The sequence below is a fragment of the Erythrolamprus reginae genome, chromosome 2 (genome assembly GCF_031021105.1).
Source record: "Erythrolamprus reginae isolate rEryReg1 chromosome 2, rEryReg1.hap1, whole genome shotgun sequence".
Classification (NCBI taxonomy): Eukaryota; Metazoa; Chordata; class Lepidosauria; order Squamata; family Dipsadidae; genus Erythrolamprus; species Erythrolamprus reginae.
Window position 1 is genome coordinate 219,517,141 of NC_091951.1, and position 17,323 is coordinate 219,534,463.

The 17,323-nt window shown below is 38.2% G+C and overlaps 2 protein-coding genes across 2 annotated transcripts in view; both read left to right on the forward strand.

The window, feature by feature from the left end:
* Positions 1-17,323, forward strand: part of CFAP91 (cilia and flagella associated protein 91) — a 514,242-nt gene that overhangs the window by 395,825 nt on the left and 101,094 nt on the right. The gene's annotated exons all lie outside the window — the stretch shown is intronic.
* STXBP5L (syntaxin binding protein 5L) overlaps positions 2,233-17,323 on the forward strand; it is a 74,940-nt gene continuing 59,849 nt past the window's right edge. The window contains exons 1-5 of the mRNA XM_070736155.1: positions 2,233-2,551; positions 4,682-4,779; positions 6,131-6,212; positions 8,684-8,784; positions 15,650-15,784. Of these exons, the coding sequence (XP_070592256.1) occupies positions 2,369-2,551; positions 4,682-4,779; positions 6,131-6,212; positions 8,684-8,784; positions 15,650-15,784 (599 nt within the window). The 5' untranslated portion in view covers positions 2,233-2,368. The remainder of the gene's footprint in view (positions 2,552-4,681; positions 4,780-6,130; positions 6,213-8,683; positions 8,785-15,649; positions 15,785-17,323) is intronic.

Sequence of the window (17,323 nt, forward strand, 5' to 3'; positions counted from 1 at the left end):
CACCAACCTAGAGCTTCTTTCCTTTTCTTCCAGGTTTCATAATCATTATTTTTTAAATTTTAATTTCTATAATTTCTGGCCATATTGGATAAACAGTCTACCTGGTTGTAGAAGTGTTTATTCTGAGCTGATGCAATGAAAATTATTTTAATGGACAGTTGAGATATTTTCCATATTTTTACCCTTTGGACCCAGACATTAAGCTGACTAAATTTTAGTTTTGCTATAATCTCTTGAGGGTGCTAATTTAACAATACTTATACACCAATGCTATTTTAAAAGGCAAAAGTCTTTCGGCAGCTGTGTTCAGTCCCTGTTGGCTACTCTCCACAATTCCAAAGGTTTCTCAGAAGCAAACTTCACTGGGGTTTGGTCCCATTCCTCATGGAACCTATCAATGGATGCTTGCGATAAATTTCAGAGTTCGACGAATGTTATTATCTCTGAAGTCCTTCACGGCTCCAAACTGCAGTCAGTCTTGAGGGTTAAAGCAGTGTTTCCCAACCTTGGCAACTTGAAGATATTTGGAGTTCAACTCCCAGAATCCCCCAGCGTGCATCCTTTTAAGGGGTTCAATCTTTGTCTCAGCCCCGCCTTTAGATTGGAATCAGAGAAGCCAGCAGGCTGGAAGACAGACAGCAGCGCCCCCTTTAGCTCACCTCTGGTCAATCAAAGAGGACAATGACATGGCAAGCAGGTGCCACCCGATGAGGCTATACAGTATACGGTTGCGCGCGCAGGCGCTCTGGCTGCTCCCACTCACTCCCCTCTCTCCAATAATCGCCGGCGTTTCCTCTTTGCAGCCATTTTTTTCCTCCCAGCGCTGAGAAGGAGGAAGCGGCAAGACGGTTCCGGACCCAAGCTGCAGCATTTGCTTCCTTTTGCCATTCCTTGCTTGCCAGCAGCCGTGCGGTGCCTTCTGTTTAAAGCGGGCTCACACTCGGAGGATTCTCTTGAGTTACGTTTTAGCTTTCCTCTACATCTCAACCTCCTTCGTTATATCGCACCAACATCTCCTGAGTTGGGAAGTTCTTTCTCTCCACGATTTTTTTTTTTTTGCTTCGTTCGGGTTGCTTCCAACTCCGCTCCTTTTCAGAATTGCAAGGGGATTATCTAATCGGGAGCGCCTCGTCGTTCACCAGCCTTTCCCTCAACGAAACAATACTCCCTAGTTTTGGCGCGCGAGGCGGGTGAAGGAGGAGTCGGTGCCGCCGCCGCCTTCTTTGCCTGTGGTTTCAGGACCTTGGAGAGCTGCTTGGACGGATCGCTCGGGGAACTGCGGCACCGCTCGCAGCTAAGTGACCGGAGGATTGCGCAGTCCTCCCTCAATTTGCGGGCGATGCGTGCCCGCAATTCATGAAGTTGTGATCCTACACCCTCTTTTACGTCTCTTAGCTGTGATCAGCCTGCTGGGACGCAGTTTATGGCCGGGCGTAATTCGTGTTCCTCCACTTTGCACTAGTTTGGATGTTGTGGGTCAACCCATAGCTGCTTTCATCAAAGCCGAATTGGGAATTGTTTGAGGCCTCTTTGCAGCGAGGTAGCTTTGTATCCACAACTTACTTGCTAACAGAGGAACCCTTATTTGGGTTTTGTTTTGATTTAATGAGAATATGAGTGGGTACATCACAATTAATAAACTGTTGTTTTCTTCTGGAGCTGAACAGTATATCAACATTGCAATCAGAGTGGGAGGCTGGCATTGTGAGGGAAGAGTGTAGTTGTGAAGCAGGGGGAAATACCTCAGATTGCAAGAGAATGTCGTTTATTTACAAAGATGGAGGTTAACTGAATACTGAAGAATAGTTAAATACTCACTCTAAAGACTCTAAATATAAAGGTTATCAAGAAAGATAAAGAAGATTCTACAAATGTTCCAAAACATGGACTATCTAAGGTAGAAGCGGGGATTTTAAAAAACAAGCATATGGACATTAGCAAACAATTCTTCAGAAGAATCATATTTAAGATTATAATAAAGTAATTGACCAAAGACGTTGGCTTGCAGTACTCACTTAAAAATAAATATATATTTCCAGTAAGGTGTGTTCTACTTAAATCTGGATTACTAGTTTTGTAAATCTTAGTTCTTTAAGAAGGAGCCATAATTAATTCCCTTTAAATGCCTACCCTTCAGTTTTTTCTTTCCCTACTGTCACTTTAGAATATTCCTCCTTAACATGCCTTCTTTTAAAAACAAAATTAAAATGTTATGTATTTCATTTCATTTAGTAGAAAATGCCATACTGCTGTATCATTGGAACATTTGAGAGATTCTTTGTGAGAGGAAACAGTCTTTGCTGAATGTGAGACTATCAACCTCAAGGAGTTCTCATAAGTGGATTAATCTTGAGACTTTTTCTACAAAATGAAGAAATTTAGTTTTCACAAAGTTTTGGATGGTTTAACTTCATCCCCAAGTGGAAACTGCAGCAATAGTAGCAGTGGCAGTGGGCCTGGAAGGAACTCTGGGAACTCTGGAGAGACTGCAGGGACACCCAGGGATGAAATTCAGGAAAGGTTGACTGCAGGCGACTTTCGGTTAAGCAAGGTAAGAGCTGAATGCTTTCTGTAAGCATCAACATTCAAAAAAGGGGAAAGCTATAAGTCAGTTGTAACTTACTGATTTACATTATCTTAAATATTGACTGTGTTTTATTTTTCTCACCTCTACACCCAGTTTTATATTTTGTATAATAAAATCACAATAAAATAATTATGGGTTTATTCTAGTTGGTAAAGCCTGAGACATGATGCAATATGCTCAATTTGATTAAGCGTATTGATTGAAGTGTTTCACAGGTGGGCTATTATATGGTTAGTTTGATTTCTGGCTACATTCTATGGAAATCCTTCCTTTAGGAGGGGCCCCAAAAGAATATTGGATACAGTTGGACTTCAGGAGGCAATGGAAGAGTTTTTGTTGCCTAAGTGGAATTAACAAACTCATGGTCCATTGCATTGTTTTTGCTTGCGAGGAAGCTGACTCATACAGAATCCTCAGAGGCCATGTGTTTGTGACTGTCTCTGAAGGACTCAGTGTACAGTTCATTAGAAGTGGTATAATAATGTCTTCCAATAAACCAATATTTGTCTAGGAAGGAATGAAGGAATACCTGTCTACTCGTGTAGCTAAAATTGCCAGGTTAGATAATAGTCTAGAACTGATAGAGAGTTGTATGAGAACTAGAAGAGAATAGGCACTCTCACCTTGGGATTAAGATGATTTAATTAAAATTCACAGGATCATGAATTTTGTCTACATATACAATCCTCTGCAAAGCCTTCCTTCCTACAGAGCTTCATGCTGAATGCAGAAACTGCTCAAAAAGGACCGTGCAAGATGTTAGAAACAGAATTAGCCATTTCCAATGTCCAGTTTAGCAACACTGAATAGAACTTGTGAGAATATATAAATAAACAGTTGTAACTGAGAACATAAATGAAACATTTTATAAATCAGTTGAAAAGAACAGTCCAAATTACAAATGGAAGGGGTAGAGAAACCATTATAACAAGTATCCTGACATAAGAATTGGCTCCTGCAGTTTTTATTTCCCGCTTAAATGCTTAAAGGAAATCTTTAGTTTCCCTTGCTCATAATGTGCTCTCTCTTTCCCGTTGTACACCAACAGAACTATCCAACCTTTTTCTTCCTGAAAACCGCACTTTTTATTTTTGCTATAATAGATTGGCTATTCTTCTCCCCCCCCCCACCAGCATTAAGCTTAAAAGCTTATAAAGGCTTACAAGTGTCACTTTGTTCCTTTAAATCTCTTTCAAGAATGCAGTGTGTGTGTGTGCGCGCGCGCATATATGTAAAATCATTGTCATTCTGTATAGAGGATTGAGATTTTTAATGGGCATGCTTTGGGAAAAAATTAAAAATCCCCCAAACACTGTAACAATAAAAAATGAAATCCTGTTTGATCTGAGGGATCTATAAGGACATTGCACACAGGTTTTTTCTTAATTAATTGGTGAGCAAGTATAGTGAAATGAACATCAGAAATTCTGTAATTATCTCTTTCCACATTGAATATTTGTTTATTTTGGAAAGTTTTAAAAAATGTTTGCCTTATAATGTATATTTTCTTCCTTTTCCCATTGATTTGAGCTGCATTTTTGCAGTCAGCAGGCTGTTCTAGATTATAGCAATAGCATTTAGACTTATATACCTCTTCATAGTGCTTTTACAGCCCACTCTAAGCAGTTTACAGAACCAGCATATTGCCCCCAACAATTTGGGACCTCATTTTACCCACCTCGGAAGGATGGAAGGCTGAGTCAACCTTGAGCCGGTGATGAGATTTGAACTGCTGAACTACAGCTAGCAGTTAGCTGAAGTAGCCTGCACTGCTGCATTCTAACCACTGCGCCACCCCAGCTTTTATTATCTACTACTACCCAAAGTTTTCCATGAAAATTCTTCATGCTTCAAAATTAAATTTAAATTTATTCTTATGCCAAAGTTTGCAATATGTATGTGTGTGCATGCATAAAATTTATCTGGTCAATGCAATAAAACCTATATGATTGGTTAATTGACTTTTAACACTGAGTGGCCCCTCAGCTTTTTATCTGCTTTAGGAATTAAACTAAGGAAATTGAGGAAGTATAGAAAATATAACTAGGAGGTACAATTATTCTTCCCAGCTAAGTTTTATATTTTCTATTGTAGACTGTTCGTCATGGATTTCCATATCTGCCCACTGTCTTAGCTTTTGACCCAGTTCAAAAGATTCTGGCTGTTGGAACAAGAACAGGTGGAATACGAATGTATCCTTTGCTGTTGGGCAGTATGATAGTTTCAACTATATTTTAAAGTTTTATCAGTTTTTTTCATTTCATTTTTATTCAGATAAATATAGAACAATTTTTAAACTATGCTTTGCTATTGCTTTTTTGTGACAGTATAAACCAAAGTTTGTTTCTGGTTATATCTGCCAATATTGATTCCAGGACCTCACTTTGTTTCATAATTATGGACTTGGCTAGATAGTTTGATCTTTTGGAATTAGTTTTGTCTCAGCCACTGTGGAATTCCTGAAGGATGGAGTTTGCATTCAAGAACTATCTGGAAAAGACCATCATTACATATCAAATACAATTGGGAAGAAATAATTGAATGAGTAGTGGGAGATTATTTTATCATGCTTTATAAAGTAGCAGGAAATAATGCATCCATTCTTGTATTTCCAGATTTCCTGCTTTGGAACAGGGTGATGCTATCAATATCTAAACATTTGATTACTTGATTTAGATGACTATTTCAATTATAGAGAGAGCACCTTCATCTATAATTCTTCCCAAAGATTATTCTCATTCAAGTTAAAAAGTGCCAACTGAAATTGAACTTTAGTTCTTTTGGCTGTCTTCTGAATTAGTTGTCAACATCTGAGATATACAAAACACTTTAAAATACCAATGCTGGGCTTTAATATATCCCAGAAAGGTCAGCCTAATAAGAATCAATGATGCCCAATGGCACTAAGAGCTATATGGTATTACTTGGTCAATGTCTCAAAGGTGCTTTTTAAGTAGGCAACTGGACTTTCTTGTTTTTTTCTTTTGAAGACATTTTGCTTCTCATCCAAAAAGCTTCTTCAGCTCTGATAAAATAGTGGGGAATGGAAGGATTCCTTGAAGACAGCTGGTAATTTGCCTCCTTTTAGAGGGTCCTTGAAGCACTTGGAGGTTTATTTGTGTCCTCAAGGTCATCTGAGTAGTGTCCTGCTTCCTGTAGTTTGCAATTTTTCCTCTGGAAATCCATTCTTACTCCCACACCATTCAAAGGGTGTTCATCCCAAACTGTATAGATAAAACTCTTTAGAGATTTTCAGCCATCCAGATCATGGTTGTCCCAAAAGCACCTTTGGGACAATCATGATCTGAGAATCTCTACATACTTCTTCAATGGAATACTATTACTAATATTGAGGTAGGGTGAATAAATTGTTCTGTATGAATCCTTAGGACTCATAATCTAGCATGAAAATAAACTCTAGAAATCTTTTTACAGTCTCCTTTTAATTAATAAAAGCAAAGATTAATTCTGCTTTAATTCTGTATTTCTCTTATTTTAGCAATCAACCTAAGCAATCTGATCCTTGACTATGGTACTTAACAGATTGGGCAGGCCAGGTGTTGATTGCTATTGTCAGCATGAAAATGGTGCTGCTGTTCTGCAGCTTCAATTTTTAATTAACGAGGTAAGGCTTCATTAATAAGAATCGTGCTACAGTGACATTGGACTGTTTTAAGTCACTGTGTCTCAGAAAATAAGGCTGTGAAGTAAGAAAGGTATTAATGAAAATGAAATCTTGATCTTGACTGCCTATTATTTGCACAAGTCTCTTTCTTTGGCTTTTTACTATTTATAAATAATAGCTTATGCTATCAAAATTGATGATAAAAATTTGCATAGCTGATAATGGACAAGTATACTATAGTTCTTTTATTTCCATATAAATTCTACAATTCCATTGTCATTTATTTTTTTGCTGAAAGTCACCCAGAATCATCGGCTAAGAGATGGGCTGCAAATATATTCCGTAAATAATAAACAAAAAAGTTAATTATACATATAATAAATATTTAAATTCAAAATAAATACACAATATGTATATCTTAAATATGTATCAGTACACCACATATGCCTCCTAGATGGTGAGATACAATTAACAGTATTTAGGATTTCAATCTAGAATATAAATTAGAAACCTTAAGATTAGTGGGAGAAATACTGGACTTCAGATGAGCTTGCAATCTGCAACTGATCATTATTATCCATGGGGTTTATAAAAATCAGGGAATGCTGGATGTACGAAATATGATGAGGGCTAATGTATTAGTCTATTCCTTTTCAGTCTTCATTCAAAGCTTTGATTGACCAAAACTGGTGGGCAGCAGAGCACAGCATATGTGAGCCTATCTGTGATCATCATGACTTATTAAAAATGTAACATGGAACGTAAGAAAAGAAAATTTAAAGAGCATGAATTAATTAACATAAAATGGGGAAATAAATAATATATCTACCTGTGACAGAGGAAGCGTGTATTGAATGATTTGATGTTATTTATTTATAATTCATGCCTCCTATATGCCTATCACTTTCAGAGAAGAACTCTATGTAGTGGGCAATGGGCAGTTACGGAGCCATATTAAGTAGACTTGAATATGCAAAACATGAAGGATAGTTACAATGAATTAAAGAGCTAAAACTTATATCCCAAAGTATGAATTAATACCATCTGGATTATTCTAGTTGTATATGAAAGGAGAAATGTTTGGGCTGTTAATAGTTACATGTTATACTCCAAGGAACTATGATAATTTTAAAAATTCACACATTGGTTTTGGAGAAAATTGTGGAAAAATGTGATTTAGAGGAAATACTCTCATTAGATGAATGGGCGTTGAAAATTAAATAAGAGGATACAGACAAAGTAGGCAATTTGGTGACCCCAAGATGAATGAATATAGTAATTCTTTGATGAGCATCTGTTTGGTTGGTCTGCAGATTTTGAATTGACAGTTTAAGCATAAAAGCTGACTGGATTACTTTTGGCCAGTTTTTCTCAGACCTTCCATCCTTACAGGGTGGTTGTTGTAGGAAAAATACAGAGAGGAGGAAGGAATATGCAGTATGTTTGCTACTTTACTTATAAAGTAATACAAATAATTCTTGACTTACAACACTCTGTTTAGTGACCATTTGAAGTTACAACAGGACTGAAAAAAATGACTTCTGATCCTTATGAATATGATTCATAGTGTTCTCATATGAAGAACATTTGCAGGAACTAGGTATGTTGAGTTTAATGAAAAGAAGGACTAGGGGAGACATGATAGCAGTGATCCAGTGTCTCAGGGGTTGCCACAAAGAAGAGGGAGTCAGGCTATTTTCCAAAGCATCTGAGGGTAGAACAAGAAGCAATGGGTGGAAACTAAACAAGGAGAGAAGCAACTTAGAACTAAGGAGAATTTTCCTGACAGAACAATTAACCCGTGGAACAGCTTGCCTCCATAAGTTGTGAATGCTCCAACATTGCAAGTTTTTAAGAAGATGTTGGATAACCATTTGTCTGAAGTGGTGTAGAGTTTCCTGCCGAAGCAGGGGGTTGGACTAGAAATCCTCCAAGGTCCCTTCCAACTCTGTTATTCTATTCTATTCAGAAGAAGCATCACTGTTTTTCACACTTCTGACCATTGCAACATCCCCATGTCACATGGTCAAAACTGAATTGGTTTGGGTATGTGGGGATCTGGGACTTTATCATCTTTGACTCTGGATGAGGTGGCACTGCCTTCAAAAGACCCAATACACAACCTGGGGGTTCTCTTGCGCTTGTAACTCCTATTTAAGGAGCAGGTGGCAGTTGTGGCTAAGAGAACCGTTGCGCATCTTCATGTTGTGCACCAGTTGTGGCCTTTCCTGAACCAGGATTCCCTGTGCTCAATTATTTACCTACCCTAGTCATCTCACAACTGGACTATTATAATGCGCTTTAGATGGCACTACCATTGCTTGAAGAGCATTTGGAAGCTACAGCTGGTGCAAAGTGCAGATATACAGTAGAGCAGCAGCATGTAATCTAAACTATCTTTTTAAAATTGTCGTTTTCCCAGGAAAGTTTGCATAATTATAATAAAACAAAGCATGTTCCTTTCTTGTTAGGGTGCTTTGATTAGTGCAAGTTCAGACGACATGCTTCATTTGTGGAATCTAAGACAGAAACGGCCAGCAATTCTTCATTCCCTGAAATTTAACCGAGAACGGTAAGGCTTCAAACGTTTTTGGATCTATTTATCTGATTTCACTTTTGGAATATTTATGCAAGTAAATTTAAGTAGCATATGGGCCAGTCCCAGATGAACTAGGGGATAAAGGTGCCCTTGAGTCCAAGAACTCTCACCTCTGCCCTAATTCACAATGTTTTAATCTTCAAAAGTACTATTATTCAAATAGTATAGACATTATTCTGTCTAAGCATTTTGCATGGAATGGGCCAGTTTTCACTTTTCACATTCTTTGTCCAAAGCCATCCCTGATGGATTTAAGTATGATTAATAGTATTATAGAAATAGCATAGAGAAGTGTAGCTTTCAGAAGGACATCCTAATTTATTCTGAATCCAATTTCTTCTCTATATTGTAGAAATAATTTTAATGTTTCTGAAAGATTAGAGCAGCTTTGAATGTTAATGTAGTTGTGATTTGACAATAGAAGATGCAGCTCACAAATAAGTTTTTATCCCAGCTCAAATTCATTGGCATATAAAAGGTAGTTTTTCTTGGGTAAGCCTGCCTGTCTTGATTATTTGATAAGCAGTGGGGCAATTTCTGCAGGAGAGGGGGAGTATAACTTTGCCTTCAGAATTATTACATAAACTCAGGAGAGAAACTTGTGACTTTGCTTTTTATTTTTAAATATAGTTTTTAGCTTTTAGTAATGATTTTAATATGAGTTTATATGTTTGTTGCTTTTAGTTGAATTTATTTATCATTTTTGATGTTGTTTTTAATTTGTGATGTTGTGAACTACTTAGAGTTACACAAATGAGATGGGCATCTATATGAATTGAACAAAGCATAAAATATGTACTAAATAGTAAACACAGGTGTGCCCATTTGCACATACACACATAGACAAGGGCCACATTTTTTTTACAATTCTGATCTATATGATCTGTAGATGGCAGATTCCACTAGCATCAAATCATTCCAAAGCTAACAAGGTCCCAAGCTATCACAATCTTGACTTGAATCCAGCAACCAATGCTGCTTCCCAAAATGATGGTTATTTTCATGCTGGGCTCTGAAAGCTCAGAAGTCAAAACCTCTGGTCCCAGTGACCAACCCAGATTGCACCCTGCAGCATTATCCCGAGACACATATATTCACCTTCATTTGTTATTTTCCTTCTTTAGGCAGGCAGATGCATTCCAGAACAGTAGTTTCTACAGCTTTCAAGGTTAGACTTGTGTAAAAGTGATTTCTAAATTAAGCTGGTTGAGTTTATAAGTATGGACAAGGTTCTTAGTGAAATTACGCCAAGCATATATGTCTTGTCTGGATTTGAGAAGTTATAATTTCTTTCTTATGAGAAAGAGCAGTTCCAGTCTTGATACCATCTTCCATGATAAATTTCTGAAAATACTATCTTTGGGCAGGTGAGCTTCAGATCATTCTTGAATTATCATCTAGAAAAGAGATTGCTGAGAATTTCTGTTCAAAGCCTTATAGAATGCTATCTTACCCCTTCCTTCTCCCATGTATATAGTTATAAGAAGTTGCCAAGTGAGGTCAATTGAGGATATATATTGCCACATCATTAATTTACAAAAGACTCTGCCTTTTTTAAAATCTAATTTAGATGAGCCATTGAAATTGCTTATTCACCATTCCTGGCTACAGTGATAGAACAGATGAAAGGCAAGAAGCTGAAATTCAGTCTAGAAACAAAAATTATATTACTCGGTGGTCTATTTATCTAGATGAATGATGTTCAACCTGTTCTGGATTATCAGATTTATATAGTACTTTTAGATTAATTAGTTCTATTAAAAGCATAAGCACCCTCTATAGCAGTGGTGGCGAAGGTGGCACGCAGAGGCAGGGAAAATCAAGGAATCCAGGAAGCAAAAGATCCTGGTAATTAGTCCAGAACACCAGACGGAATGCAAGGAGTCTTGGAAAGTTCAAACATTGGCACTCAACACTTCAGAAACTTAGCGTTTGTTCCCAACATATGCCCCTCCCCACAGCACCTCCTTAAGTCTCATTCCCCAGCTGTGCCTTGTAAAGATGAGCAGGGCATTCTTCTCCTGAGTAGCCTGCTCAAACTGTGCTGTTCATGCCTTCTCTCCACTCTCCGAGCTCTTGGATCAGGAGGTGGTGGTCCTTGCTCCTCTCCTGAGCTCTGTCTGTTATGTTCATCCTGCCTCTGTTCCTCCCTGCCTATAAGATGTCCTAATCCAGAAAGTCCCTGGCCATCCCCATTTTCTTCCAAAGACAACAAAGCTGCACCCTCAATCTCTATTGGCTCAGGTTCCAGCTCACCTTCCCATGCAGATTCAGGCTCTGACGGGGAATGACAAGACCTAGGCTGCATGTCAAGCAAGTGTTATATCCATTCTACCTCTACAAAAGACATTCCTGAGGAAAGGTTTAAGGGGGGGAAATGCAAGAAATGAAGTTTCATTTTAAATCTGGTTGTCTATGGAGATTCTGTCTTCTAGGTCATGGTTGTCCCAAAAATACTTTTTTTCCAAAGGAAATTGGACTTTGTTTTTTCCTTGAAGAAATTTTGCATCTCATTCAAGAAGCTTCATCAGCTCTGACTTTAGAGCTGGTTATTGTGCATTTTGCTGCTTTATCTTTAGGTATATAAATTTAATCTACTGTAATTTAATATAACACCTGAATGCACAGAAGGGAAAGCCATTGGCAAGAGCTTTTCTGGAACAGAAAATTTGGAGGCTACAGGGGGGATTACCTCATGGATGGCTGGAGTAACCTGTAGATTGGAAGAAATCCCTTGCCTGCATTGTCTTGGATTGGCCAGGTTTTTCTTGCACTCTATTAGTATGAAACTGGCATTAGCACAGAGGACTACCATAAGGAAACAACGTACAGTATATCTATCTATCACAAATGTGAACCTGGAATGTGCCAGCCCTGATTAGGTTAATGGGAAGAGAAAATTAAATAAATGACAACCTCACAGCAGGATAAAGTGGTTTCTGAAATGTTGCAACTTCTCTTGAAGATCCAGGAGAGCAGTGGTAGAGTGTAGGAAGTGAAGAGCATTTGATTACAACAATTGACCAGGAGCCATATGCAAATATGCATGTGATGTGAAGAGAGCCAGCAAGTTTATCTTTTCCTCTCTAGCGGGCATGAGGCTCCCTACTTCTTTGGCAATATGTCTTAGCACTGAAGCAGAGTGCTATGAATCCTGCAATGTCAATGCCCTCCCTTGTATTACGGTAAAAGCATCCTTGTTGTACTGAAAGCTTCCGTATTTCATGAAAAAACAGCAGTGAACTGAAATAAGATACATTTGTGATATCGGTGCAAGTATATTTAGACTGAGTATTCATAGCTTGTCAGCCCAATATTTTGGTCTAGCTCTGGTCCTTCGTGTCTGGATTACAAAAGAAATGGACAGATACTCTTACTTCATGCATATTAATTACACCCAGGGCCCAAAATTTTGAAAGGTGAAAGGAACTAAAGAAAAATGGTAGATGTGGATAAAAAGTCACTGTCAGAATGCCAAATCTTCCCAATAAAGGAAAAATCACATCAGATACATGTATAGTACAATTAGCACAAGGCCCCCCCAAGGCTGTGTATTCTCACCACTTCTCTTTATACACCAATGACTGTGCCTCAAACGATCATCTGTTAAACTACTGAAGTTGGCAGACAATACAACAGTGATCAGACTCATTCGAGACAATGATGAATCCGCATACAGATGGGAGGTTGACTTGTGACCGGAACAATCTAGAACTGAACACACTCAAAACCATAGAAATGGTGGTAGACTTTAGGAGAAACTCTTCCATCCTTCCACCTCTCACAATGCTAGACAACACAGTATCAACAGTAGAGACCTTCTAATTTCTAGGTTCTATCATATCTCAAGACCTAAAATGGTCACCTAACATCAAAAACATCACCAAAAAAGCACAACAAAGAATGTTCTTTCTGAGCCAGCTCAGGAATCTCAAACTGCCCAAGGAGCTGCTGATACAGTTCTACAGAGAACTGTCATCTGCACCTCTATAACTGTCTGGTTTGGTTCAGAGGATGATCAGAGCATAATCAGAACTGCAGAAAAAACAATTGCTGCCAACCTGCCTTCCATTGACGACCTGTATACTGCACGAGTCAAAAAGAGGATGGTGAAAATATTTACTGACCCCTCACATCCTGGACACAAATTATTTCAACTCCTACCCTCAAAACGCCGCTACAGAGCACTGCGCACCAAGACAACTAGACACAAGAACAGTTTTTTTCCGAACGCCATCACTCTACTAAACAAATAATTCCTTCAACACTGTCAAGCCTTTTATTAAGTCTGCACTTCTATTTCTACTAGTTTTTTCTCATCATTCCTATCACCCATTTCCTCCCACTTAGGACTGTATGGGAGTAACTTGTTGCTTGTATCCTAAGATTTTTATTAATATTGATTGTTTCTTCATTGCTTATTTGATCCCTATGACAATCATTAAGTGTTGTACCACATGATTCTTGACAAATGTATCTTTTTCTTTTATGTACACTAAGAGCATATGCACCAAGACAAATTCCTTGTGTGTCCAATCACACTTGGCCAATAAAGAATTCTATTCTATTCTATTCTATTCGGAAAGAAAATGAAGAAAGGCTGAATGTTTGTTGATGTTTTAGAAAAGCATAGTCCTGAGAATCTTAGCTTTCATTTATTATATACACACACACAATATGAGATAAAATGTGTTGTCACTGTTATATGTTCTTATTCAAAAAGAGAGGTGTTCTCACCTTTTTTGTTAAATTTTACCAATGTACAAATAGCAATCACTGATATATGTGGTGTTCAGAGAAGGTTATTTTGAGCTCTTGCCAATATGTCTGGATTACGTAAGCAGATGCTGCACAAATCATACCAGATGTTGAGCAATTAAATTAGCTCAGCTACAAGACAACCCAGTTGTTGTGATGTTTATTTTGTGACTGGGAATGATAATGGAGTTATATTGGAGTTACACTGAGAGTAGAATCTTTTTTTTACATAATAATGGTGTCCTTATTCTATATTTTCAGGTCTTTTAGTGCAAAAGACACTGATGCATGAATGATCATGAATAGTTTGCTGACAGTGAAGATTCAAAACCGTTACTTATAATTTAGGCTGATATTTGTTCACTCCTTAGAAATAAACTTTAGTTCAAAATATCCGTCACAAACACCAATGTGCAATACCTGTTGGTATGTGATTTATTGAGCTTTTCGACCCATCTTTTTTTTCAAAGTTCAAAATTTTTGTTGCATGCAGAAATAAAAATGTGTTTTCTCTGCAGCAGGTCATTTATTTCATGAATGTAACACACTATTGTTTTTTTATACATACATAGCATAAAAGTAAAAAAATGACCCTCACTCTGTCAGAGATCTTGGAATACTCATATCAAATGACCTAAGTGCCAAAGCCCACTGCAGCAACATCGCCAAAAAGGCTTCAAGAGTTGTTAACCTAATCTTACGTAGCTTCTTCTCCGGTACTACTAACTAGAGCATACAAAACTTTCACCAGAGCAATCCTTGAATACAGCTCATCTGTCTGGAACCCACACCACATATCGGACATAGATACATTAGAAAGTGTCCAGAGATACTTTACTAGAAGAGCCCTCCACTCCTCTACTCACAACAGAATACCTTATGCAAACAGACTTGAAATCCTGGGCTTAGAAAGCTTAGAACTATGTCGCCTTCGGTGCGACCTAACATAGCTCATAAAATTGTCTGCTACAATGTCCTACATGTCAATGACTACTTCAGCTTCAATCACAACGATACATGAGCACACAACAGATACAAACTCAAAGTGAACTGCCCCAAACTTGATTGTAGCAAATACGACTTTAGCAACAGAGTGGTTAATGCCTGGAACTCACTACCTAACTCTGTGGTTTCATCATCAACCCCACAAAAACTTTACCCATAGATTGTCCACTGTTGACCTCACCCGCATCAGTGTGCCTACCGCCTCTGTCCAATTGTTCCTTCTTATCAGTACCTATTTTATGGATATAAACAATGTTATATCTATATATACTTATATGTATTACAAATAGGTACTTGACAAAATAAATAAATAAACAAATGATATATGCAGTGTTATCTTCATTTTAGATGTCAAAAGGGTTTTGTGGCTCCCAGTGTTTTCTGTGGGAAACTGGTCCAAATGGCTCTTTGAGTGTTTAAGGTGGCCGACCCTTGTCCAGCAGATTTGAGTTCTCTCTTTAGAAGAGATAGGTTTGAATCAGTATGGTTCAGGACATCTCATAAAAACTCCAGGATCTTGGTTTTTCAGGAAAGTGTTTTTAATGATGGGATACGAGTGAATTTAGTTAAAGATCTGGAAAACCAATATTATTGGGCTGCTCTTCAAAATAATGTTTTTTGTGCAGTCAAATTGTCCCATAGCAGTTTTGGATGGCTGATACAAAAAAAATGAACTGAGATTGTGCCCTTGTTGACAAAGAGTCAATGAAACTAAAGCTCATGACTTTATACTGCAACTTGTATAAGGACTTATAGACTCACTTTATAATGCCTCAATTAATAAAATACAGTATCCAAGAAATACTGATCTCTTTTATGTATAACTACTGTTTTCAGATCAGTACAAAGTAGTTTCTCTGAATGTGGCGAAATTTTGTTATATTGTATGCAAAATTAGGCAGACTCTAACTGCCCACTAATAATTCATCACAAATTATAATGTATTTTTGACAATTTTTTATTTTTATTTTTCATTACAGTATTATTTTTCTAATGCTGTTATTTGTAGTTGGTCTGTGACTATAATAAAAACTGTTTGATTTATATAATGTGATTGTATTTCTTCCTAACACAGGATTACCTTCTGTCATCTACCTTTCCAAAGCAAGTGGCTTTATGTTGGGACAGAGAAGGGAAATACACATATTGTAAATATTCAATCCTTCATACTTTCTGGATATGTTATCATGTGGAACAAGGCAATAGAACTGTAAGTTTTGAAATGTTCACTAATTTTTCATTTTCAAAACCAAATCCTCTTATCTATGCAATTAGATGCTTTGGTATTGTTTTTAATCATTCTCAGCCTGGTTTATACTACGGTACAGTATTTGACTTTTTCCATTGTAGCAATGTATTCCACTGAAAGCAAAGTACTATAACCCAGTCCCAATCTTGTCCCTGCAAAGTGAGACGACAAATACCAAATACTTTTAGTCCCACTAGCTTTCTTTCCTAAGAACGTTGCAAGTTACATTCACAATTTTTGAAATCACAAAGTCCTACTTATGCCATCTTAATCTGCAGGACAAAGTTAGGAAGCAGGTTTTAGGAGAAATTAAAATGTCTGGAAATTTAATACGTGAGAGGTGGGTCCATATGACTCACTGTTGCTTCGGAGCATCATTAGATGCCAGATGTAGTGAGTGAGTCAGCAGTGAGATAATTTTCTCTGATGAACTGCAGGATCATTGATAATGATAAGCATGGAACTCTGCTATCCAGTCCATCAAGCTGTAGAGAGGGTACTGGGAATAATCTCTCAAGTTGAATATATTGTTTACCCGCAATATTACTGTATTATCCAATTTGAATATAATTCAGTAGATGGTCAGGTGCAACCCATAATGCATCCTGATTTTCCCTGTATTTCTTTCTTTTGCTTCTCTCCCTGTCTTTGCTTTTCCACTATTGTGACCTCTAAATGTTAGTTTTTTCCTTTGTTGGGTTCTGTTTCTTTATTTACTATGTAGTTGCCTGCATTTGTGTTCCCAGCTCTTCTACTTGCTGTGCATTCATGTTTTTCTGAAGAGGGTGGGGTTTTTTTTGCATCGTAATCACTCAACTGTAACCATTTCTTTCTATAACACAACTCTTCATCTTTGCCCCTCATGTACTGAAAGAATATTTTCATATTATTTTTCTAAGACAATAGTTCTGAAAGCTACATAAATCCTGTTCTCAAATTATATTCATAGGACTTAATCTGCAAACCCTTGTTGCATTTTTGCCACTTAATCCACCTGAATCTTTTTTTAAATGTGCAGGATTACCGTATTTTCCGGCGTATAAGACGACTTTTTAACCCCTGAAAATCTTTTCCAAAGTGGGGGGTCGTCTTATAGGCCGGATACTGCGCCCATTCCACAGCCGCGGGCGGGAGGAGGCCGGGAGCGGGATTGAGGGGGGGGAGCGGACCCGCGCTCACTTTCGGCTCCGGGGACTGCGGGTGGCTATGGCGCCGAAAGGAAAAAGCGCTGCTGTTGCTGCTGTCGCTGCCGCCTGAGGCGGCGGCACTCGAATCTGGCGTGGTGGAAAATCTGGAGGCAGGCAAAGATTTTCCACCACGCCAGATTCGAGTGCCGCCGCCTCAGGCGGCAGCGACAGCAGCAACAGCAGCGCGTTGATGAAGCCGGCGAGGGAGCTCCGGAATCGGTTGGCGCTCGCCCGACGCCTTGTTTTTTTATTTCCCCCTTTGGTTTCTCTTCACAGGCGGGAGTTCGGGAGGCAAGGGAGCGCTCGAGGAGAC